Here is a 17,304-nt window from a genome sequence, read left to right on the forward strand (position 1 = left end):
TGACAACAGAGGGAGGTCGTCAGCGAGACACAGAGTTACAGCAGGAAGAGCTAAAATGACATCACTGCGAGGAAAACAAACAAATGCACCGCCACGGTTCGTTACAGTAGTTCTGACGGGTGAGATTAATTCGAGACGTCGTGTGCGATTTGTCAAGAAATTCAAAGGCTTGTGATTTATGTCGTTTTTATTTCCGGTATCTATGTCTCTGCAATGTAGGCCATGGATAGTTTAGAAGAGATGTTGGCTGTGGATGTTAGAAGTGTACAAACCCGTACAATCCCTCTCCGAGGGACTATGAACGCAAACAAACGGCAATTAATGAATGGAGCACAGACTTTGTCCATTGTCTGTCGCCAAATACAGGGGTGTCGCACCAAATCCTGGGCCCTGGGTGCAAGGATTCACCGCGGAATGTTCTTCATAGGGGGAGGGGGTTTAACCCATTTAGACTGGGAACGCATTAATGTTAATTAATGTTTAACTATTGAAAAATAGTAGCTATACAAGCTCACAGTGCGAGCTTGTAGATCTGTTATTTTCGATTTTTTTTTAACATTTGTTCAAGTCTTTGAATAAAGACTCGAATCAAATCCTTCTAATGTTTCTATGTCAGTGATGCTCAAACCTTTTCATGTGAAGGACCCCCAAAATGACCCCCATCTCAAAATATTTAGTTCTGGGGACTCCCCCAGAAGCAAAATTTAAGTTACAAATATTCGCTTAAAAAATACATATATTCAAAGATTTGCGCAAATTTTCACGACTTTTCAAGAATAGAGGGTATGCGCGTGACATCATCATCATACCAGGAAGTTATGCAGGAGCGCCTACTGAGTGGCAAAAAAGACTTGACAGCCCATACACCAAACAGAAAAGTCCTATCTGATTGCATTAAACAACATTAAACGACGTTAAACTCACTTTGCCACTCACTTTGCCACTCGATGTGCCACTCGATTTGCCATTCACTTTATGCATGCGCATACCCTCTATAGCAGATCTATATCTGCTATTTTTCAATAGCTAAAGTATAAAATAATTAAGGCCCCCCTCCACCTTGGGCCCTAGTAACTCAGTCCTACTTTCCCCCCACTTGTGACGCCCCCGGCCAGAAATGACGAAATCCCAGTGACAAACGATATCGACGCGCGTCGGGGGTTGACGAAAACAAACAGTGGAGATCCAGGTGTCAATCACTGTTTCAGGACCCGTGCGCAGTAGTAGGCGGGGTCTTTGTTTTGTCCTCAGAAAGCCTGTTTGGTTTCAGGCTAGCCAAAAAAAAAAAAAAAAAAGTAGTTTGAGTCTTTTGAAGTATGCTGCCAGCTTTTAGGGTTGAACTAGTTGAGTAGAGAGAGAGAGAGAGGGTGGAGGAACGTGTCGTCACTGTCGGGGCAGAAACCTCATATCTCCAAGTTTCAAGTTTGTATGTTATTTTCACCAAGTAAACCCCTGCTTCATCATACAAGGCCGTCGCACCAAAGTAGCTGTTTTCACTAGTTTAGTTCATTTTTAAAACGATAAATACAAAACGAACGGTCTTGGGACGTACAAGGTTTCCAACCCGACATCGACGATGTAGTATAGCGGAGGACGTCTTTCCTGTTTTTGTCCTGGTGTCTTCCTCCGTCGCTGAGTTGCACAGGAACTGGAGCAGGAAAAGGAAGATCAAAGTTCTCACTGTAAACTCAGTCCACTAGGCATGAAAACCACACCGTCAGGATCTACCAGGACTTTAGTTGCGACCGTCAGGTCGCAGTTACTATCAAAACCTCGACCAGCCGTCCGTCTGTCACACGTCACACGTCACACTTTTGCTCTGCTCATATCTCCCGCAACCGTTGCCCGATCCATGCCAATCTTTGCACCACACACTCCTTGACTGCCGAACCCAACCTCCACCCATCAATTCTCACATGACCCTCTTCTAGCGCCACCACGAGGCCGATTCTTGCAAAACACATTTTTGGACACGGCTCCTACACATTTTTACCTAAAATCACGCAAATCGGTACACACTTGCTTTACACTCATGTCATCAACATGGATCTGTCCCATTTAGCGCCACCTTCAGGCCGAATTTTTACAACACATTTTTGGACACTGCTCCTACACATTTTGCCCTAAAATCACGCTGCGACCTGACGGTCGCTTATCTCCCGATTAGGGAGTCTTACTGGTTTATTGGAAGAATGAAAATGTTTGTTGATGCTGGTGGGGATGCTGGTGACAGTTGGTGACAGTTCTGGGCAGGGGGTGGCTGGAACCTTTGGCTTTGAGGACATCGCGTGAGATTAGGGATGGGACGATAAGCGATATTATCGTTTATCGTGATAAAAAAACACTCAGGATAATCGTATCATGGAGATTACATTTATCGTGAAATCGTCCTCCGTCATGCACTGGGATCAATTCACCTTTTATTTGCCGAGCTGCATATCCGGTACCATTTAAGCCCTCTATTGGTAAAAAGTACTTATAATATACGTACTTGATACAGTCTTTTTTTCACACTCTACCACACTCTCTTTCTACAAGATCTACAAGCTCACAATGTGTCACGTTGCGACACGTTGTGAGCTTTTGAGATTTTTTGGAAAAAGTTCCTCCCCAGGATAATGGATGTTGGGGATATTTTGATTATCGCGATGATATCGTAAATCGCGATTTGTTTGGTCACAATAATTTTCATATCGTCCCATCCCTACATGGGATGGTGGAATCCCCCCCTCCCCCCAACCTGGAAAGAGAGAGAGAGAGAGAGAGAGAGAGAGAGAGGCTGAGGGAGAGAGAGAGGGAGTGAAGTGGGTGGCTGAGGGATGCGAAAAGCGATGGAGGTCTTTCAGACGGGACATGACGCATCTAGTGATTCATTTTCAAGGCAGGTAGGGAGGCGTGGGCGATCCGACATGCGTAGCAACCTTCCAACTGTCACATTCGTGCCCGTCACGCGTACAAGCTTTTTTTGGGAGGCATACAACGCATAGAAACGCGCCCATTCACACGATGAGTGCGACCCAAGGGTCCTTTTGAGTAGGCTTTGTGTCGCTTCCCTGTGTGAAAAGGCCTTAAGGCTTCAGGGTTGTTGTTTGAATTGGGTTTAAGAACGCCTAATTCATGTGCCTGGACCCCGGAAGACTTAATCCTGACGGACGAGGGTTCTCCGCCTCCCAAACTCCCAACTCCAACCCGATCAGGATAATAAAAAACATATTCTTACACTGCGCTTAAGCCCCTTTTCCACTCACATGGCCCAATGCCACACCACTCCACATGCCCACTTGTGCCAGGTTTTCCACTACAAGGACCTGGTTAGAGTGGTGTGAAAGTAGTACTAAACGTGATGCTAAAAAGTATCCAATCTAGAGTAGCCAAACACTTCATAATGACTGATCACTCACTGACTTTTCATTTAGACCACCAGGATATAGTTGTAATACATGATAATAGATTATAGTGTGTTATATAACCACTATTATAATCTATTATAGTGTATTATAGTTATTATAGTAATACATTAAAACTGTATAGTGTGTTATAACCACAGTTATAATCCATTATAGTGTATTATAATTAGGATATTTGTAATACAAATATATAATGTATTATAATCACAGTTAAAAGGGTCCATTTGTTTCTTACCGATAGGGGTACTTTTGTGTAATGGAAAATGGAGATATTTTTATGTGGTGTAGTGTGGAGTGGTGCGGTGTCGTGTAGTGTGGTGCTAAAGCTGCAGTCGAAAAGGGGCTTTACAGTAGATACATAATGTGTAAGCATACAGTGCAGCACCCAGATTCTTTATCTTTTGAAACCTTCGACATTGTGGCATGTTCACAAAAGGAATTAATTGCTACCTTAATGTTTTTAAAAGCTGTTTCGCAGAGACAAATTCACACATTCTCTGATGCCTCTGAAAAATCGAGCTCCTCTCAGAAGAGGTGTAAATGAGCTGCACGCCCGCTAACGTTAATATCAACGCCGAAGACGCTCAATGACACCGCAGACACTCAAGGTGCTATTGGACGGCTGGTGATAATAACTCGCTGCTGAGATGGGAGTTAGCGGGTGTTGTCTACTTATATCCATACGTGCACGTACAACATGTGTGTGTATACTCAGCCCGTCCTCACCCCCCCCTTGCTTCTCACCCCTGATGCGCTTCGGACTCGCTTTCGGCGGTCTCCCTGAAACGCGCTGGGATGCTTTCGGCCTCTATCTGTAGACAACATATTCTCACCTTCAAAGCGTCAGACAACTGACGCCCTGTCAAGTACCGTACTGCGTCGGACGAGGGGACGCTTTGGGTATGCCTACTGTGTCAAGTGTTGGACGCATTGGTTATGGCCAGTGGTCTAAGAAGAAAGAAAAAAAAGTTGTTCCCAAAGCGAGATTCGATACCGCTATGAAGGGTTTACCAGCCACCCGACGCTACCGTTCACGCTACTATAAACGACGGAGCCGTGCCGTCTCAGGCGCCGATGAGCCCCGGGAGCCGCCGCAGAGGGAGCGGTAGTGACCGAGTCGCCGCGGCGATCGGTGCGAACGGCGCATGAGCTGACTCAGCGGCGTTACCGAATTATGCCGTTATGGACATAATAGTACATTTTTACCAGGGGACTGCTTCCGCGTCCGAATGCGGCTCAAAGAAGGGACTACGTTGCGTTATTATCCACAAGCACAAAAAAAAATCCCAGCTGTCTCCTTAGCTCAGAAAGCGAGTTGGGAACGCGTCGGGAGGGTGAAGCAGAGGGGGTGAGAATGGGCTGCTGTAGAAGTGGAGGGAGAGTGTTAGTGTGCAAGCTCCGACACATGTTGACTCGAATATGTATCTACTGTCAGTGGGAAACGAACCCGAGCCTTCATGATCGTAGCCATGCTTTTTTTTTTTTTTTTTGCCATGCCATGCTACCCTACTGACTGAGTTAGCGAGCGGCTTACCAAACCCTCTTTTTTTGTGTTTTTATCTTTGACAACGTGGATACTATAACGCAACGAGGATACTACCGCAGTACGGTCCCTTTGAGCCGCATTCGGACGCAGAAGCAGTCCCCTGGTCAAAATGTACCATTCTGTCAATAACGGCACGTAACTCGGTAACGCCACCGAGTCGCCGGTCGTCACAGTGACTCGCGGTGACTCACGGGGCTCACCGGCGGCTGAGACGGCGTGCCTCCGTCGTGGATAGTGTGCCGTGAGCAGGAGTGTCGCGTGGCTGGTAAACCCTACGTAGTGGTTTCCAATCCCACTAGGGGAAGGACCATAGACTGTAAAAAAAATATGGACGGTGCGAAGCCATTGGTTTCTATGCGGCGAAAATGACGCTTTTTGTCCCTTTTATGGGTGTTGCCATCATTGTTTGAATGGTACCCCAGGAATCATAAGGAATGCTATTGGCTGCCAACGGTCACGTGCAACCGCAGGGATACATGGGAGAATGTGGTCGGAGCCTTCTGAAATACAGCACACAAAGAACACAGCCGGCTGGTATCAGTTTAGTTGGCCACACCCCCCGCATCAATTTTAACCCTTCTTGTGCCGATCCCGAACAAGTTCGGCTTTTTTTCAATACAATACAATATTTTTTTTGCTATTTTACTTACCCTGAGCTGCTTGTAGAGACGTGGGTGGTCCTGGCTCGTCCTACGCTTTCCAACGAGCCATTCAACGTGGCCCGACGATTTATTCCATTGAAAATGGCCAGATGCAAAGTTTAGAGCCCCACAATTTTTACTCCATCTATGCTGTCGGCGGCGCGACGTATTCCGGGGTGCCGATCCCGAACTAGTCCGGCTTTTTTAATAAAATGAATTAATTAATCGGAGGCCTCAGCGAAGCCTCCGTCAAAATTTTCATCCAGGCCGCCTACCGCGAGCTCTTTCCACCGGCCCGTAATCGGGTAACGCCGCCGCATCGCGCCGCCTAATCCAATACATTCTCACATCTTTAGAGATCTTTTTCTCTGAACTGTGTTCCTATGGCAGCGAAAAAGTTTTTTTGCGGCTAAGTAGCCTCAAATCGGGCTTCTAAAAAAAAAGACGATAGCTAACTGTTAGCTCTCTTCATCCGGTTCATGTTCATAACACTGTTCACAGTGAAATCCCAATCCACTTCTGCCTGGGTCCCCGCATGTAACAGCAGTAGTCTGTGACGGAATGTCTGGCACTATGGCACCATCTAGTGGCCTTGGCACGAAACTAGTTAACATAAATGGGACCATATTTGCACAAAACGCATATCATGGTAATTGAAAGGCAGTTTTTCACTAGCGACAGGAACCATAAAGTATTTATGACGATGTTTATTAAGGTTAGAAAATCAAAGGGGAGAAAAAAAATCTTTTTGGTACGTCGCGGGGGGAAAACAGCGCAACTAGCGGCCAATCATGGGATCTTTCTCTTCCGGGAAAGCTTCATGAATAATCCAGGCAACAGCACCCCTGGGAAGGACTTTTTTTTTTCTTTTTTCTTTTTGACCACTGGGCATACCTGAAGCGTCCCCTACTTGAAGCAGTGGGGGACTTGACAGGGAGTCAGGTATCCGACGCCTTAGGGGTGAGAATGTGTTGATACTGTGTGTGTGTGTGTGTGTGTGTGTGTGTGTGTGTGTGTGTGTGTGTGTGTGTGTGTGTGTGTGTGTGTGTGTGTGTGTGTGTGTGTGAAAGAGAGAGAGAGAGAGAGAGAGAGAGAGAGAGAGGGATAATAGTTACTCTATGGCATAAGAACGTGCGAAAGTGTTGTGATCACATGTTGTGTGTCTAGATATATATATAGCATGAGCTTTAGCTGCTTTTCTGCTGCTGCGACCAGGAAAAACACTTGCATCATTTCCTCTGGTCTAGATCCAACAGATACAACTGGAAGCCGGCCTGGCCGGTCCCAAGCCGTTTGTTTTCACATGATATTAAAAGTCATACATTCATTCCCCCTCCTTGTTTGAACACTTCTCGCTTTGGACTTCGGAGCTACGGCGTTTATTTATCTCCGCTGTCACTCACGCCAGGCAATAATAAATGGAACTATTTGAATGCGTCCCCTCCTTCCCCACCCTCCCCCCCTGCCCTATCACCCAGACCAAACAGCGTTGCTGTTTTTGGTTCGTACGGCCCCCAGTGTGTGATTGAGTCAGTACAGGCCGTGTTGGAGCCCGGGATAATAACAACACAGAGGGATCAACGCGGTGTCCTCATCCCTAACCAGGGGAAACGGTCACCCAAAGAAAGGCATGCGTGCGTGGTGGTGCCTGGGAGGGGCCCCATGGTCTGCAGCTAGCCACTGAAACGCTTGAGTTGGGTTGAGTCAAGTGCTGAAAATGGTTGATCTACAACAGGGGTCTTCAACGTTTTCAGGCCAAGGACCTCCTTAACTGAGAGAGAGTAGAAGCAGGGACCCCCACTACACATTGTATAAATGCGTTATGAAGCTCTCAACGCCTCGCAGCGCGAGGCGTTGAGAGCTTGTAGATCTGCTATTTTTGGCTAAAGTTCTCCACAGAATAGGGATGCGAGGGTTCAAAGTTTTTAATTAAAAATAATTATCCTATCACACAAGGATTTGGTGGCCCCCTGTGGTAACTCTGAGGACCCCCTGGGGGTCCCGGACCCCCTGTTGAAGACCCCTGATCTACAAGCTCACAATGTGTCGTGAGCTTGTAGATATTTTATTCGTAGCTATTTGCGCTTGTTTTAGAACATGTAGGAAAATCGTTGACAAAATTAATGTAACTTTCTGCATTTTTAAAACATTTTGTCAAAAATGTCACCCTATGTATAATGACATTCCTAAAATAGGGTTGCCACAGTTAGGGTTAAGCTAGGCTATAGCTGCAGCACAGCTATATACAGCGGGAAGCAAATGACGTTAGATTGCTGCTGCCGAAGGAGCCAGAGATGCTTATCTGTAAAGCTGTGTTTCCGTCGTCATCGGAGGGGTGACGGCCCCTCCACCCCCACAGCTTCCTGAGAGCACCGTGCGGGAGGGGGGGATTCAAGCGCTGAAATGGTGCATGAGAGCAGTGCACAGGGGCGTCACAAGGGGGGGGGGGGGGGGGGGGGGGGGAGTGGGACTGAGTTACTAGGGCCCAAGGTGGAGGGGCCTTCATTATTTTATACTTTAGCTATTGAAAAATAGCAGATATACAAGCTCACAGTGCGGCACTCGGTTGCAGATCTGCTATTTTTGAAAAGGCGTGAGAATGTATGCAAATCTTTGAATATATGTGTTTTTTAAGCGAACATTTGTAACTCAAATATTGCTTCTGGGGGGGGGGGGGTCCCTGGAACTAAATATTTTTAGATGGGGGTCGGTGGCCAAATACATATCATTTTGGGGGTCTTTCACATGAAAAGGTTTGAGCACCACATAGAAACATAGGTTTTTCTTGCACAAGTCTTTCACGATTCTTCAAAAAGATAGCAGATCTAAAAGCTCGAGTGCCGCGCTGTGAGCTTGTATTATCTGCTATTTTTCAATAGTTAATACACAAAACAAGATGTAATAATGCAGTCTAGATTGGTTAAACCCCCTCCTCTAGGAACATTCAAGGGGGGCCCGCAGTGAATCCTTGGACACAGAATTTGGCGCGACACCCGTGGAGCCGTGCGCGCATCAGAAAAAACAACAGGAGAAAACGAGACAGAGGAATTTGACACGGCCACGTGCGCGCAGACACACGAAAATGGAACAGCGGTGGCGTGCGCTTGGCTCCCCCGCCGAAGGCCCCCCCCCTGCCCCCGCTACCCCGTCCTCACTCGCTCTCCTCTCCACACTCAATTTTGTAAATTGCCTCCCCACTCGTTCACCTCTCCTGCTCTCCCCTCTCTCTGCCGCTCGCTCTCTCTCTCCCCGCGTCTCGCGAGGGGCCGCGGAAAGGGCCTCTCAAGCCCTGCTCTTCATTAACGCGTCGCCGTAGACGCCGAGAGACTGAAGAGTCTCATGCCTAATTTATTTACAACCGCCGTACGCGGACGTATAAAACCGGCCGTCTAGGATGGCTGGAGGGTCTGGTTCTAACCGTGTGGGTATATGTCGTCACTGTCGGGCAGAAACCTTGTATGTCCAAGTTTCAAATTTGTATGTTTTTTCGCAAAGTAAAGCCCTGCTTCATCATACAAGGCTTTCGCACAAAAGTAGTGAAAACAGCCGTTCTACAAGCACACAACGCCTCGCGGTGCGAGGCGTTGTGTGCTTGTAGATCGGCTGTTTTCACTAGTTTAAATCATTTTTAAAATAATAAATGCAAAACGAACGGTTTTGGAGATACAAGGTTTTCCACCCGACAGCGACGATACACAGTATATGCCTAAATTGCACCATTGTCAATTAGATGTCTCCTCTCTGAAGAGGCACTCAGACTGGACACTCGTCCGAGCCTCCATCTCTGCCTGTCATTAGCGCTAATTGTTTGCTACTTCTGAAGGGTGTATGCATGTCTTCACTGGCTCTCCATTCTCCCTCTTGTCTCCATCTCCTCCTCCTCCTCAGATCACCCCTCAGAGTGGGCCGGTGGAGGGGGGCACCCTGCTGACGGTGCAGGGGAAGAACCTGGGCCGGAGGGTCGAAGCCGTGACGATCTCCATCGGAGCCGTGCCGTGTTCTCTCCTGCCCGAGCGCTACACCGTCTCCGAAGAGTGAGTATTAGAACTGTGTTTCTCAAACTTAACACACTTGGTGCCAAACACGAGTTTAACGAGTTTGGTATAGGCTGTGCCAAACACGAGTTTCCCGAGTTTGGTATAGGCTGTGCCAAACACAAGTTTCCCGAGTTTGGTATAGGCTGTGCCAAACACAAGTTTCCAGAGTTTGGTATAGGCTGTGCCAAACACAAGTTTCCAGAGTTTGGTATAGGCTGTGCCAAACACAAGTTTCCAGAGTTTGGTATAGGCTGTGCCAAACACGAGGTTCCCGAGTTGGCCATTTTTGCTCTCCCGAGTTGCTCTCCCTACTCTCCCTACTTCCTACTTCCGGTTTCGGCATGATCGCGATCGTGAAATGCATGTTTGACTCCCAGAACAGCTCTATCTTTCAAACATGGCAGCCATGTTTGAAAAGAAAACACTATAGCCTATCCACCTCTTTCCGCGGGAATTTACTGGCGAATTTTTTGCACTACACTTCCGGTTAACAGCAGACATACAAGCTCACGTCGCGTCGCAGATGAAACCGTTGTGAGCTTGTAGATCACACTCGGCTGCGGCACCGGAAGCTCCGTGCAACTTCTGCGCAATGCACTATGGGATGTTGGCCGTTTTTGCTCTACCGAGTTGCTCTCCCTACTCTCCCTACTTCCTACTTCCGGTTTCGGCATGATCGCGATGGTGAAATGCATGTTTGACTCCCAGAACAGCTCTATCTTTCAAACATGGCAGCCATGTTTGTTTACATTTGAAGAAAACACTATAGCCTATATATTTTGAATGCCTGAATTTTTTTGTTTGAAAGCTGTCAATGGCGTGCACATGTGTGGTGCATCCTCCATGCATTATCCGTGCATGACCCATTCACATTGTGCACATTAAAAACATTAAAAGGTAAGATTGTGGCAATGGAAGACATTGAAGATTTTAATGCTTGGCAACAAGAAGGTTAAAAATGGTCTCCCCTTAACTCTGACACTGTACAAATGGAACCAAATGAGGAACCAAACGGCTTCATTTAGTTCCAATTGTACACTGTCAGAGTTACAGACTTGTAAGGGTCAATTTAGACCCACAGAGATCCCTGGAATCCACTTTGAGAACCACTGGATTAGAAAGGTCTATAAGTCCTCTCTAGTCTCGTATGACTGACCCATTATTTGGGTTCTTAGGTTTCACCAAGGGCTGCTGCTCATGGAAAATGCCGGATTTGGGATTCTCTCGCATATTAAACATGCAAATGCGCATTTTTCTGTCACTTATTGGCAAATCTTGTAAAGTGTTGGAACATTAAAAAGCCAGCGATCTCAGGCGTGTCGAAATGTGCACACGGATGCATGCACGCGCGTGTGCGCGCACCGACACACACACACACGCACACACACACACACACGCGCAATTACATATCGTAATTTTCGGGTGGAAACCTCGTATCTCCAAGTTTCAAATGTGTATGCTCTTTCGCGAAGTAAAGCCCTGCTTCATCATACAAGGCCGTCGCACAAAAGTAGTGAAAACAGCAGATCTACAAGCACACAACGCCTCGCATCGCGAGGCGTTGTGTGCTTGTAGATCGGCTGTTTTCACTAGTTTAGATCATTTTTAACGTCACACAAAAGTAGTGAAAACAGCAGATCTACAAGCACACAACGCCTCGCATCGCGAGGCGTTGTGTGCTTGTAGATCTGCTGTTTTCACTAGTTTAAATCATTTTTAAAATGGTAAATGCAAAATGAACGGATTTCACCCGACAACGACAGTATATATAATAAGTCTGAGATCACTGGGTACCTCTTTGAGCTAGAATCTAAATATAGTGGGATCGGTACTTCACATGTCATCGAACAATTTCATATGTAAAGCAAATTACGTACATGACCACTTTCCAACGAGTGCCGACAATCTTCTCCAGTAATAACATTCATATCTCGTCTGAAACCATATGCAGATCATTCTGTGTGGCTACCGAAACGTAGTGCGGTTTTCACAAATTCATCAGAGCTTTTTCACAAATATTATTATGCAGCGTGCCTCCCTCCCAGGGACCATAACACTGTCACCATGGAGACAGTAGGACCGCGGTTTGACACCTGCACAGCACACACGGTGCCTGGGCGGGCGGGGGGGCGGGGGGGGGGGGGGGACGCTGTAATCAGGGACATGCTGGGCCCCTGATTCAGCCCGGGAAAAAGAGTTGGAGAGGCCCTCATTGCGCGCTATAGAGAGAGATCTCTCTCTATAGCTCTGCTGCTACTCAAAGATTTGCCATTTCAGATCATGACAAGTGACAAGCCAGTGGGCCAGTTACATGAGTTATGTTTCGTCGTTGTCGGGTGGAAACCTTGTATGTCCAAAACATTTTAAAAATGATTTAAACTAGTGAAAACAGCCGATCTACAAGCACACAACGCCTCGCACCGTGCTTGCAGATCTGCTGTTTTCACTACTTTTGTGCGACGGCCTTGTATGATGAAGCAGGGCTTTGCTTTGAGAAAAAATTCATACATTTGAAACTTGGAGAGACAAGGTTTCTGCCCGACAGTGACGATTTACTTTGTTGGCCGCCCAGCCCCCAAAATAGAACGAAGGCCGACATTTTATTTAATTATTTTTCCTAATGGCCGGCCTGGACCGGCCGGGAATGAACCGGCCATTCGGGAGTTGTCCCGCTTTTCCCAATGGCCAGCACGTCCCTGGCTGTAATCCTAGAACTCCATCCAAAACTTCCATTCCAAATATCTTGCTCTGTTCGTGTTTATCTCGTCCTGCTTCACCGAAACCAATCATTGTTTTTCATGCCTGATTTGGTATTTGGCTCGGCGCCTGCGTCGTGCACGGGAAAAAAATAGTTGATCCACAAGATCACAGAGTGTCGCTCATCGTCAGACGTTTTGCGATCGCTGTCGGTTCGGCTGTTTCCGGGGGCACGACGGACACCGCCACGGAGCTGAGTATTAACAGGCCTTCAGAACAGGGGTCTTCAACAGGGGGTCCGGGACTCCTAGGGGGTCCTCAGAGTTACTACATGGGGGTCCTCCAAATCTTCCAATTTATATTAACAACTTGAACCCCAGTGCCAATATTCTGAGAACTGTAGCCAAAAATAGCAGATCTACAAGCTTGTAGATCGGCTATTTTCGGCAAAGAGGCTTGGTGTAGAGGGGAAAAAGAGCAGACTAAGTACAGAGTAAAAGGCCAAGTTTGGTAATGACACCTCTAGTGGTTAAATATCTGAAAACACAAATTGACATGAATCCAAAATACACTGATTATTGCGCTGTCAAACGATGAAACCATATGGAATCTATGAACAGGTTGTGGGGGGTCCCTGCTTCATCTCTCTCTCAACTAAGGGGTCCTTGGCCTGTGAAAACGTTGAAGACCCCTGCTTTCGAATTCAGAGCAGTTCTGAGTTTGACCTGCAGGTCTTTGCTGTCACCGCGGCTTCCTTGACACATTTCCCCCAACACACGCGCGCTCACGCACACACACACACACACACACACACACACACACACACACACACACACACACACACACACACACACACACACGGCACAAAACAGCGAATCACGTTTCACTCCTAGGGGATGATCTCATCTTGCATCGTCATCCCTCATTGGCTCTCCAACCTGTGTTGTTATGACAGCAATGCCATATCCTCAGTGCGGGAAGCGGCGCTTGAAAAATCAAAACACGTCAGTGTGCGTCTGACAGCAGGCATGCACAAACATGCACAGACACACACACATGCACACGCGCGCAGGCACTCACACACCTGCACACATGTGACCTCACTAGCCAGCCGGGGCTGTTGAGACAGGTGTGTGTGTGTGGGTGCGCGTAAGGGTGAAGGGTCACAGCTGTGTGGACACTAGGACAGTGTGCAGCCCTGGAGAGAACCAGAGCCTACAGTCCTAATATGTCACCGGTGTAATTAATGGCGTCGTCGAGCACGACGCGCCTCATTTGCTAGGAGTACCGTACGTGCACTTCTGTGGATACTTTTTACACTCAAAGTCCTCCAAGTTGCCCCCATCAATCTCGTACCGTGGCCTGAGTGTCTTTGGTAGGACCAAACTCACGCCCACGCCACACAGAGTAAAACCCTTGGTGCGTTTTCAGGCCAAGGACCTCTTAGTTGAGAGAGAGATGAAGCAGAGACCAATCTGTTCATAGATTCCATAATAGTTTCATTGTTTGACAGCACGATCGACGGTGTGTTTTGGATTCATGTTAATGTGTGTTTTCAGATATTTAACCACTTGAACGGTCGATACTTAATAAACTTGACCTTTCACTCTGTACTTAGTCTGCTCTTTTCCCCCTCCAATGCTCTTTGCCGAAAATAGACGATCTACAAGCTTGTAGATCTGCTATTTTTACTTTACTTTACTTTACTTTATTTGTTTATTTAGACGGGACAATGCATATTAATGAACACTACATGAATGCAATGTAAATAAGCCGGAATTAGCAAGAATGCTAAATTTCATCCGTAGTCCCCACATGAAGACAAAACAATACATACCAACAAACAGTAACCCTACATTAGGAGAGGGCGCCTAAGAACATACATACAAATACTATTTTTCCTGAACCAAGAAAAAAACAACAAAACAACACATATTACTAACAGTACCCTACATTAAAAAAGGATAGTTAAAAATATACGTACATGGCATGAGCTGTACTCTTAGAACTATACATGGTCACAGGTTTGATTGTCAACTAACCATTTTTTTAGATTGAACTTGAAGGATGGAAATGACAAACAGTCTCTTATTGTTAGAGGTAGGTCATTCCAGATTGAACATCCCTGCACTGAAAGGGTGTTTTTTCCAAAAGCGGTTACCCGGTACGGTACTTCGCAATCCCCTCTAGTGATTGCTCTAGTATTGAGTCCTCTATCAGGCTTCCTTTTTATGAATTCCTTTAGGGGAGGTGGGCATAGACCATTTAGTGTCTTATATATGATACTGACCTGTTTAAAAACCTTAAAATTAGCGAAACTCAAAAAACGGTACCTCTTGGCTAAAGTTCTCAGAATATGGACGATAGGGTTCAAGTGGTTAATATAAGAAAGGGGGAAAAAACAAGTTCCTATCACACAAAGATTTGGAGGACCCCCTGCAGTAACTCTGAGGACCCCCTAGGGGTCCCGGACCCCCTGTTGAAGACGCCTGTGCTAGTGTAATCCATTTGTAACGCCCGAGGCAGTACACATGTAGCCAAATGGACCCGCAAGGACTCATTGTAATTAATGTATGTAATGGTGTCCATTTGGTTACATTTGTACAGTTTCGGATTTTGAATTGAGCTGTACAGAGTTGTTGATTAGTCTTGTCATCGGCTCGCTGAGAACATTAACAGACGACTCTCATTGTAGCCCAATTCAGACATCTGGTCGGGTGGAAACGTTGTACTGTATGTCCCAAACTGTTGCTTTACAGGCAATGTTCCAAACGTAATTATTATTTAGTCACTGAAGTAAAAGTATCAATACTGCAACGTACGAATACTCCCATTACAAGTAAATGACCGGAATTCAACATTTACTTGAGTGAAAGTGCAAAAGTATTGGTATCAAATGTACTTAAAGTACTCATTGTGCAGATTGTCCCATTTAAACGTAAATGTAAAAGAAGATGCGAGTGACGTCATTTTGTAGTTGAACCGGACCTTTCTGACGAAAAGTTTGGTGGTCGGAGACAGTATGGATAGGCCTTCAAGTTAAAGTGGCTATAAGCAGTTTTCTGCTGACATAAGCAGGAAACATGCAATTGCTTATTTTTATATTTTATTTTTATTTTATTATATTCAGACGGCTAACTTTGCTTCCTAAAGAAATGTTGTCTCTGTGACACTTCCTGGGGCCACAATCTGCCTCCAAAACTATAATTTTTTTTTATCTGTGAGAAGTTCTGTCATTGGTCGATTAGCTGGCAGCCTTGCCAAATTAACAGACCAATCGGGACCGGCCCTTGTTCTTGTTCGGATTGGTTGACCTGTCTGTCAATCCTTTTAGCCCCGGTCGGCTGGTTCATGCACCAATGAGCTGCTAGTGACAGAGCTTCTTACAGATAACATTTTTGGAGGCAGACTGCGGCTCCTAGAAGCGCCAGGGAGACTAGATTATTTTAGGGAGCATTGTTAGCCGTCTGAATATAATAAAATCAAAATAAAAAATAAAAATAAGCAATTGCCTGTTTCCTGCTTATGTCAGCAGAAAACTGCTTATAGCAACTTTAAGGCATAAGAGCTGGTACTTAATTAAGACAATCAAAATAGAGCCTTTCAACTTTATGTTGGTTTGTTCACAGTTGAGTGAGAAAACAATGTTGCACATTAAGTCAATCATCTGGGGACCCCCTCAAAATAATTTGGGGACCGCACCCACATGTTGAGAAGCACTGCTTTACACCACTGGCAGTGGGGAGGTGCTCTGACTGTGACTATCTTTAACACAGACTATGTGCGCTGGTGGAATGCAGGCTGAGGGTCACCCAGGACTCCTGCTGGGAGACTGGGGCATTGTGTCCTTTGTAGGGATGGGACGATACGCCATATTATCGTTTATCGTGATAAAAGACACTCACGATAATCGTATCGTGGAGATGTAATTTATTGTGATGTCGTCCTCCGTCATGCACTGGGGATCAATTCACCTTTTATTTGCCAAGCTGCACATCCCATTTAAACCCTCTATAATTGGTAAAAGGTACTAATATATACGTACTAGATACAGTCCTTTTTTCACTCTATCAGATGTCTTTGCCAAAACATAGCCGATCTACAAGCTCACAACGCGCCACGTTGTGGCGCGTTGTGAGCTTGTAGATCAGCTATTTTTTGGCAAATGTTCCGCCCCAGGATAATGGATTTTGATTATCGCGATAATGTCGTAAATCGTGATTTCTTTGGTCACAATAATCGTGATATGACGTTTTCATATCGTCCCATCCCTACATCACACTCGATGCCTCCCACACAGAGACAGGGCAGCCTACTGTACAAAGATACACTGACCTCTCCGGAGCCTCTCTATATTAATAGCTGCTTTGTAAAACAAATAACTCTTAAAGTGCAACAGAGATGGAATATTTTGACCTGAACCTGAATCTTAGTTATTTTACATTGTAAATTGTCTGTGTTGGGAGGAAGTTGATTTATATATATATTTATATATATATATATATGTGACGATTTGACGACAATGACGATATATATATATATATATATATATATATATATATATATATATATATATATATATATATATATCGTCATTGTCGGGTGGAAACCTTGTGTGCTTGCAGATCGTTTTTTTTTACTAGTTTCAATCATTTTCAAAATGATAAATGCAAAACGGTTTTGGACATACAAGGTTTTCACCCAACAACGACAATATACATAATATATATATTTTCAACAAGGCCGTTTTTGACTAATGCTGCATGTGGCTCACACACACACACACACACACACACACACACACACACACACACACACACACACACACACACACACACACACACACACACACACACACACACACAGACACACACACACACACACACACACACACACACACACACACACAGACACACGCATACACGCGCGCACATAAATCATACACAACACTCACAATTATGCAACACACGCCGCAT

At 45.7% G+C, this 17,304-nt stretch overlaps 1 protein-coding gene across 1 annotated transcript in view; it reads left to right on the forward strand.

The window, feature by feature from the left end:
- plxnd1 (plexin D1) overlaps window positions 1–17,304 on the forward strand; it is a 228,366-nt gene that overhangs the window by 90,773 nt on the left and 120,289 nt on the right. The window contains exon 13 of the mRNA XM_080732967.1: window positions 9,483–9,628. Coding sequence (XP_080589093.1) covers window positions 9,483–9,628 — 146 coding nt within the window. The remainder of the gene's footprint in view (window positions 1–9,482; window positions 9,629–17,304) is intronic.

Source organism: Nannobrachium achirus (genome assembly GCF_963921795.1).
Source record: "Nannobrachium achirus genome assembly, chromosome: 9".
NCBI lineage: Eukaryota > Metazoa > Chordata > Actinopteri > Myctophiformes > Myctophidae > Nannobrachium > Nannobrachium achirus.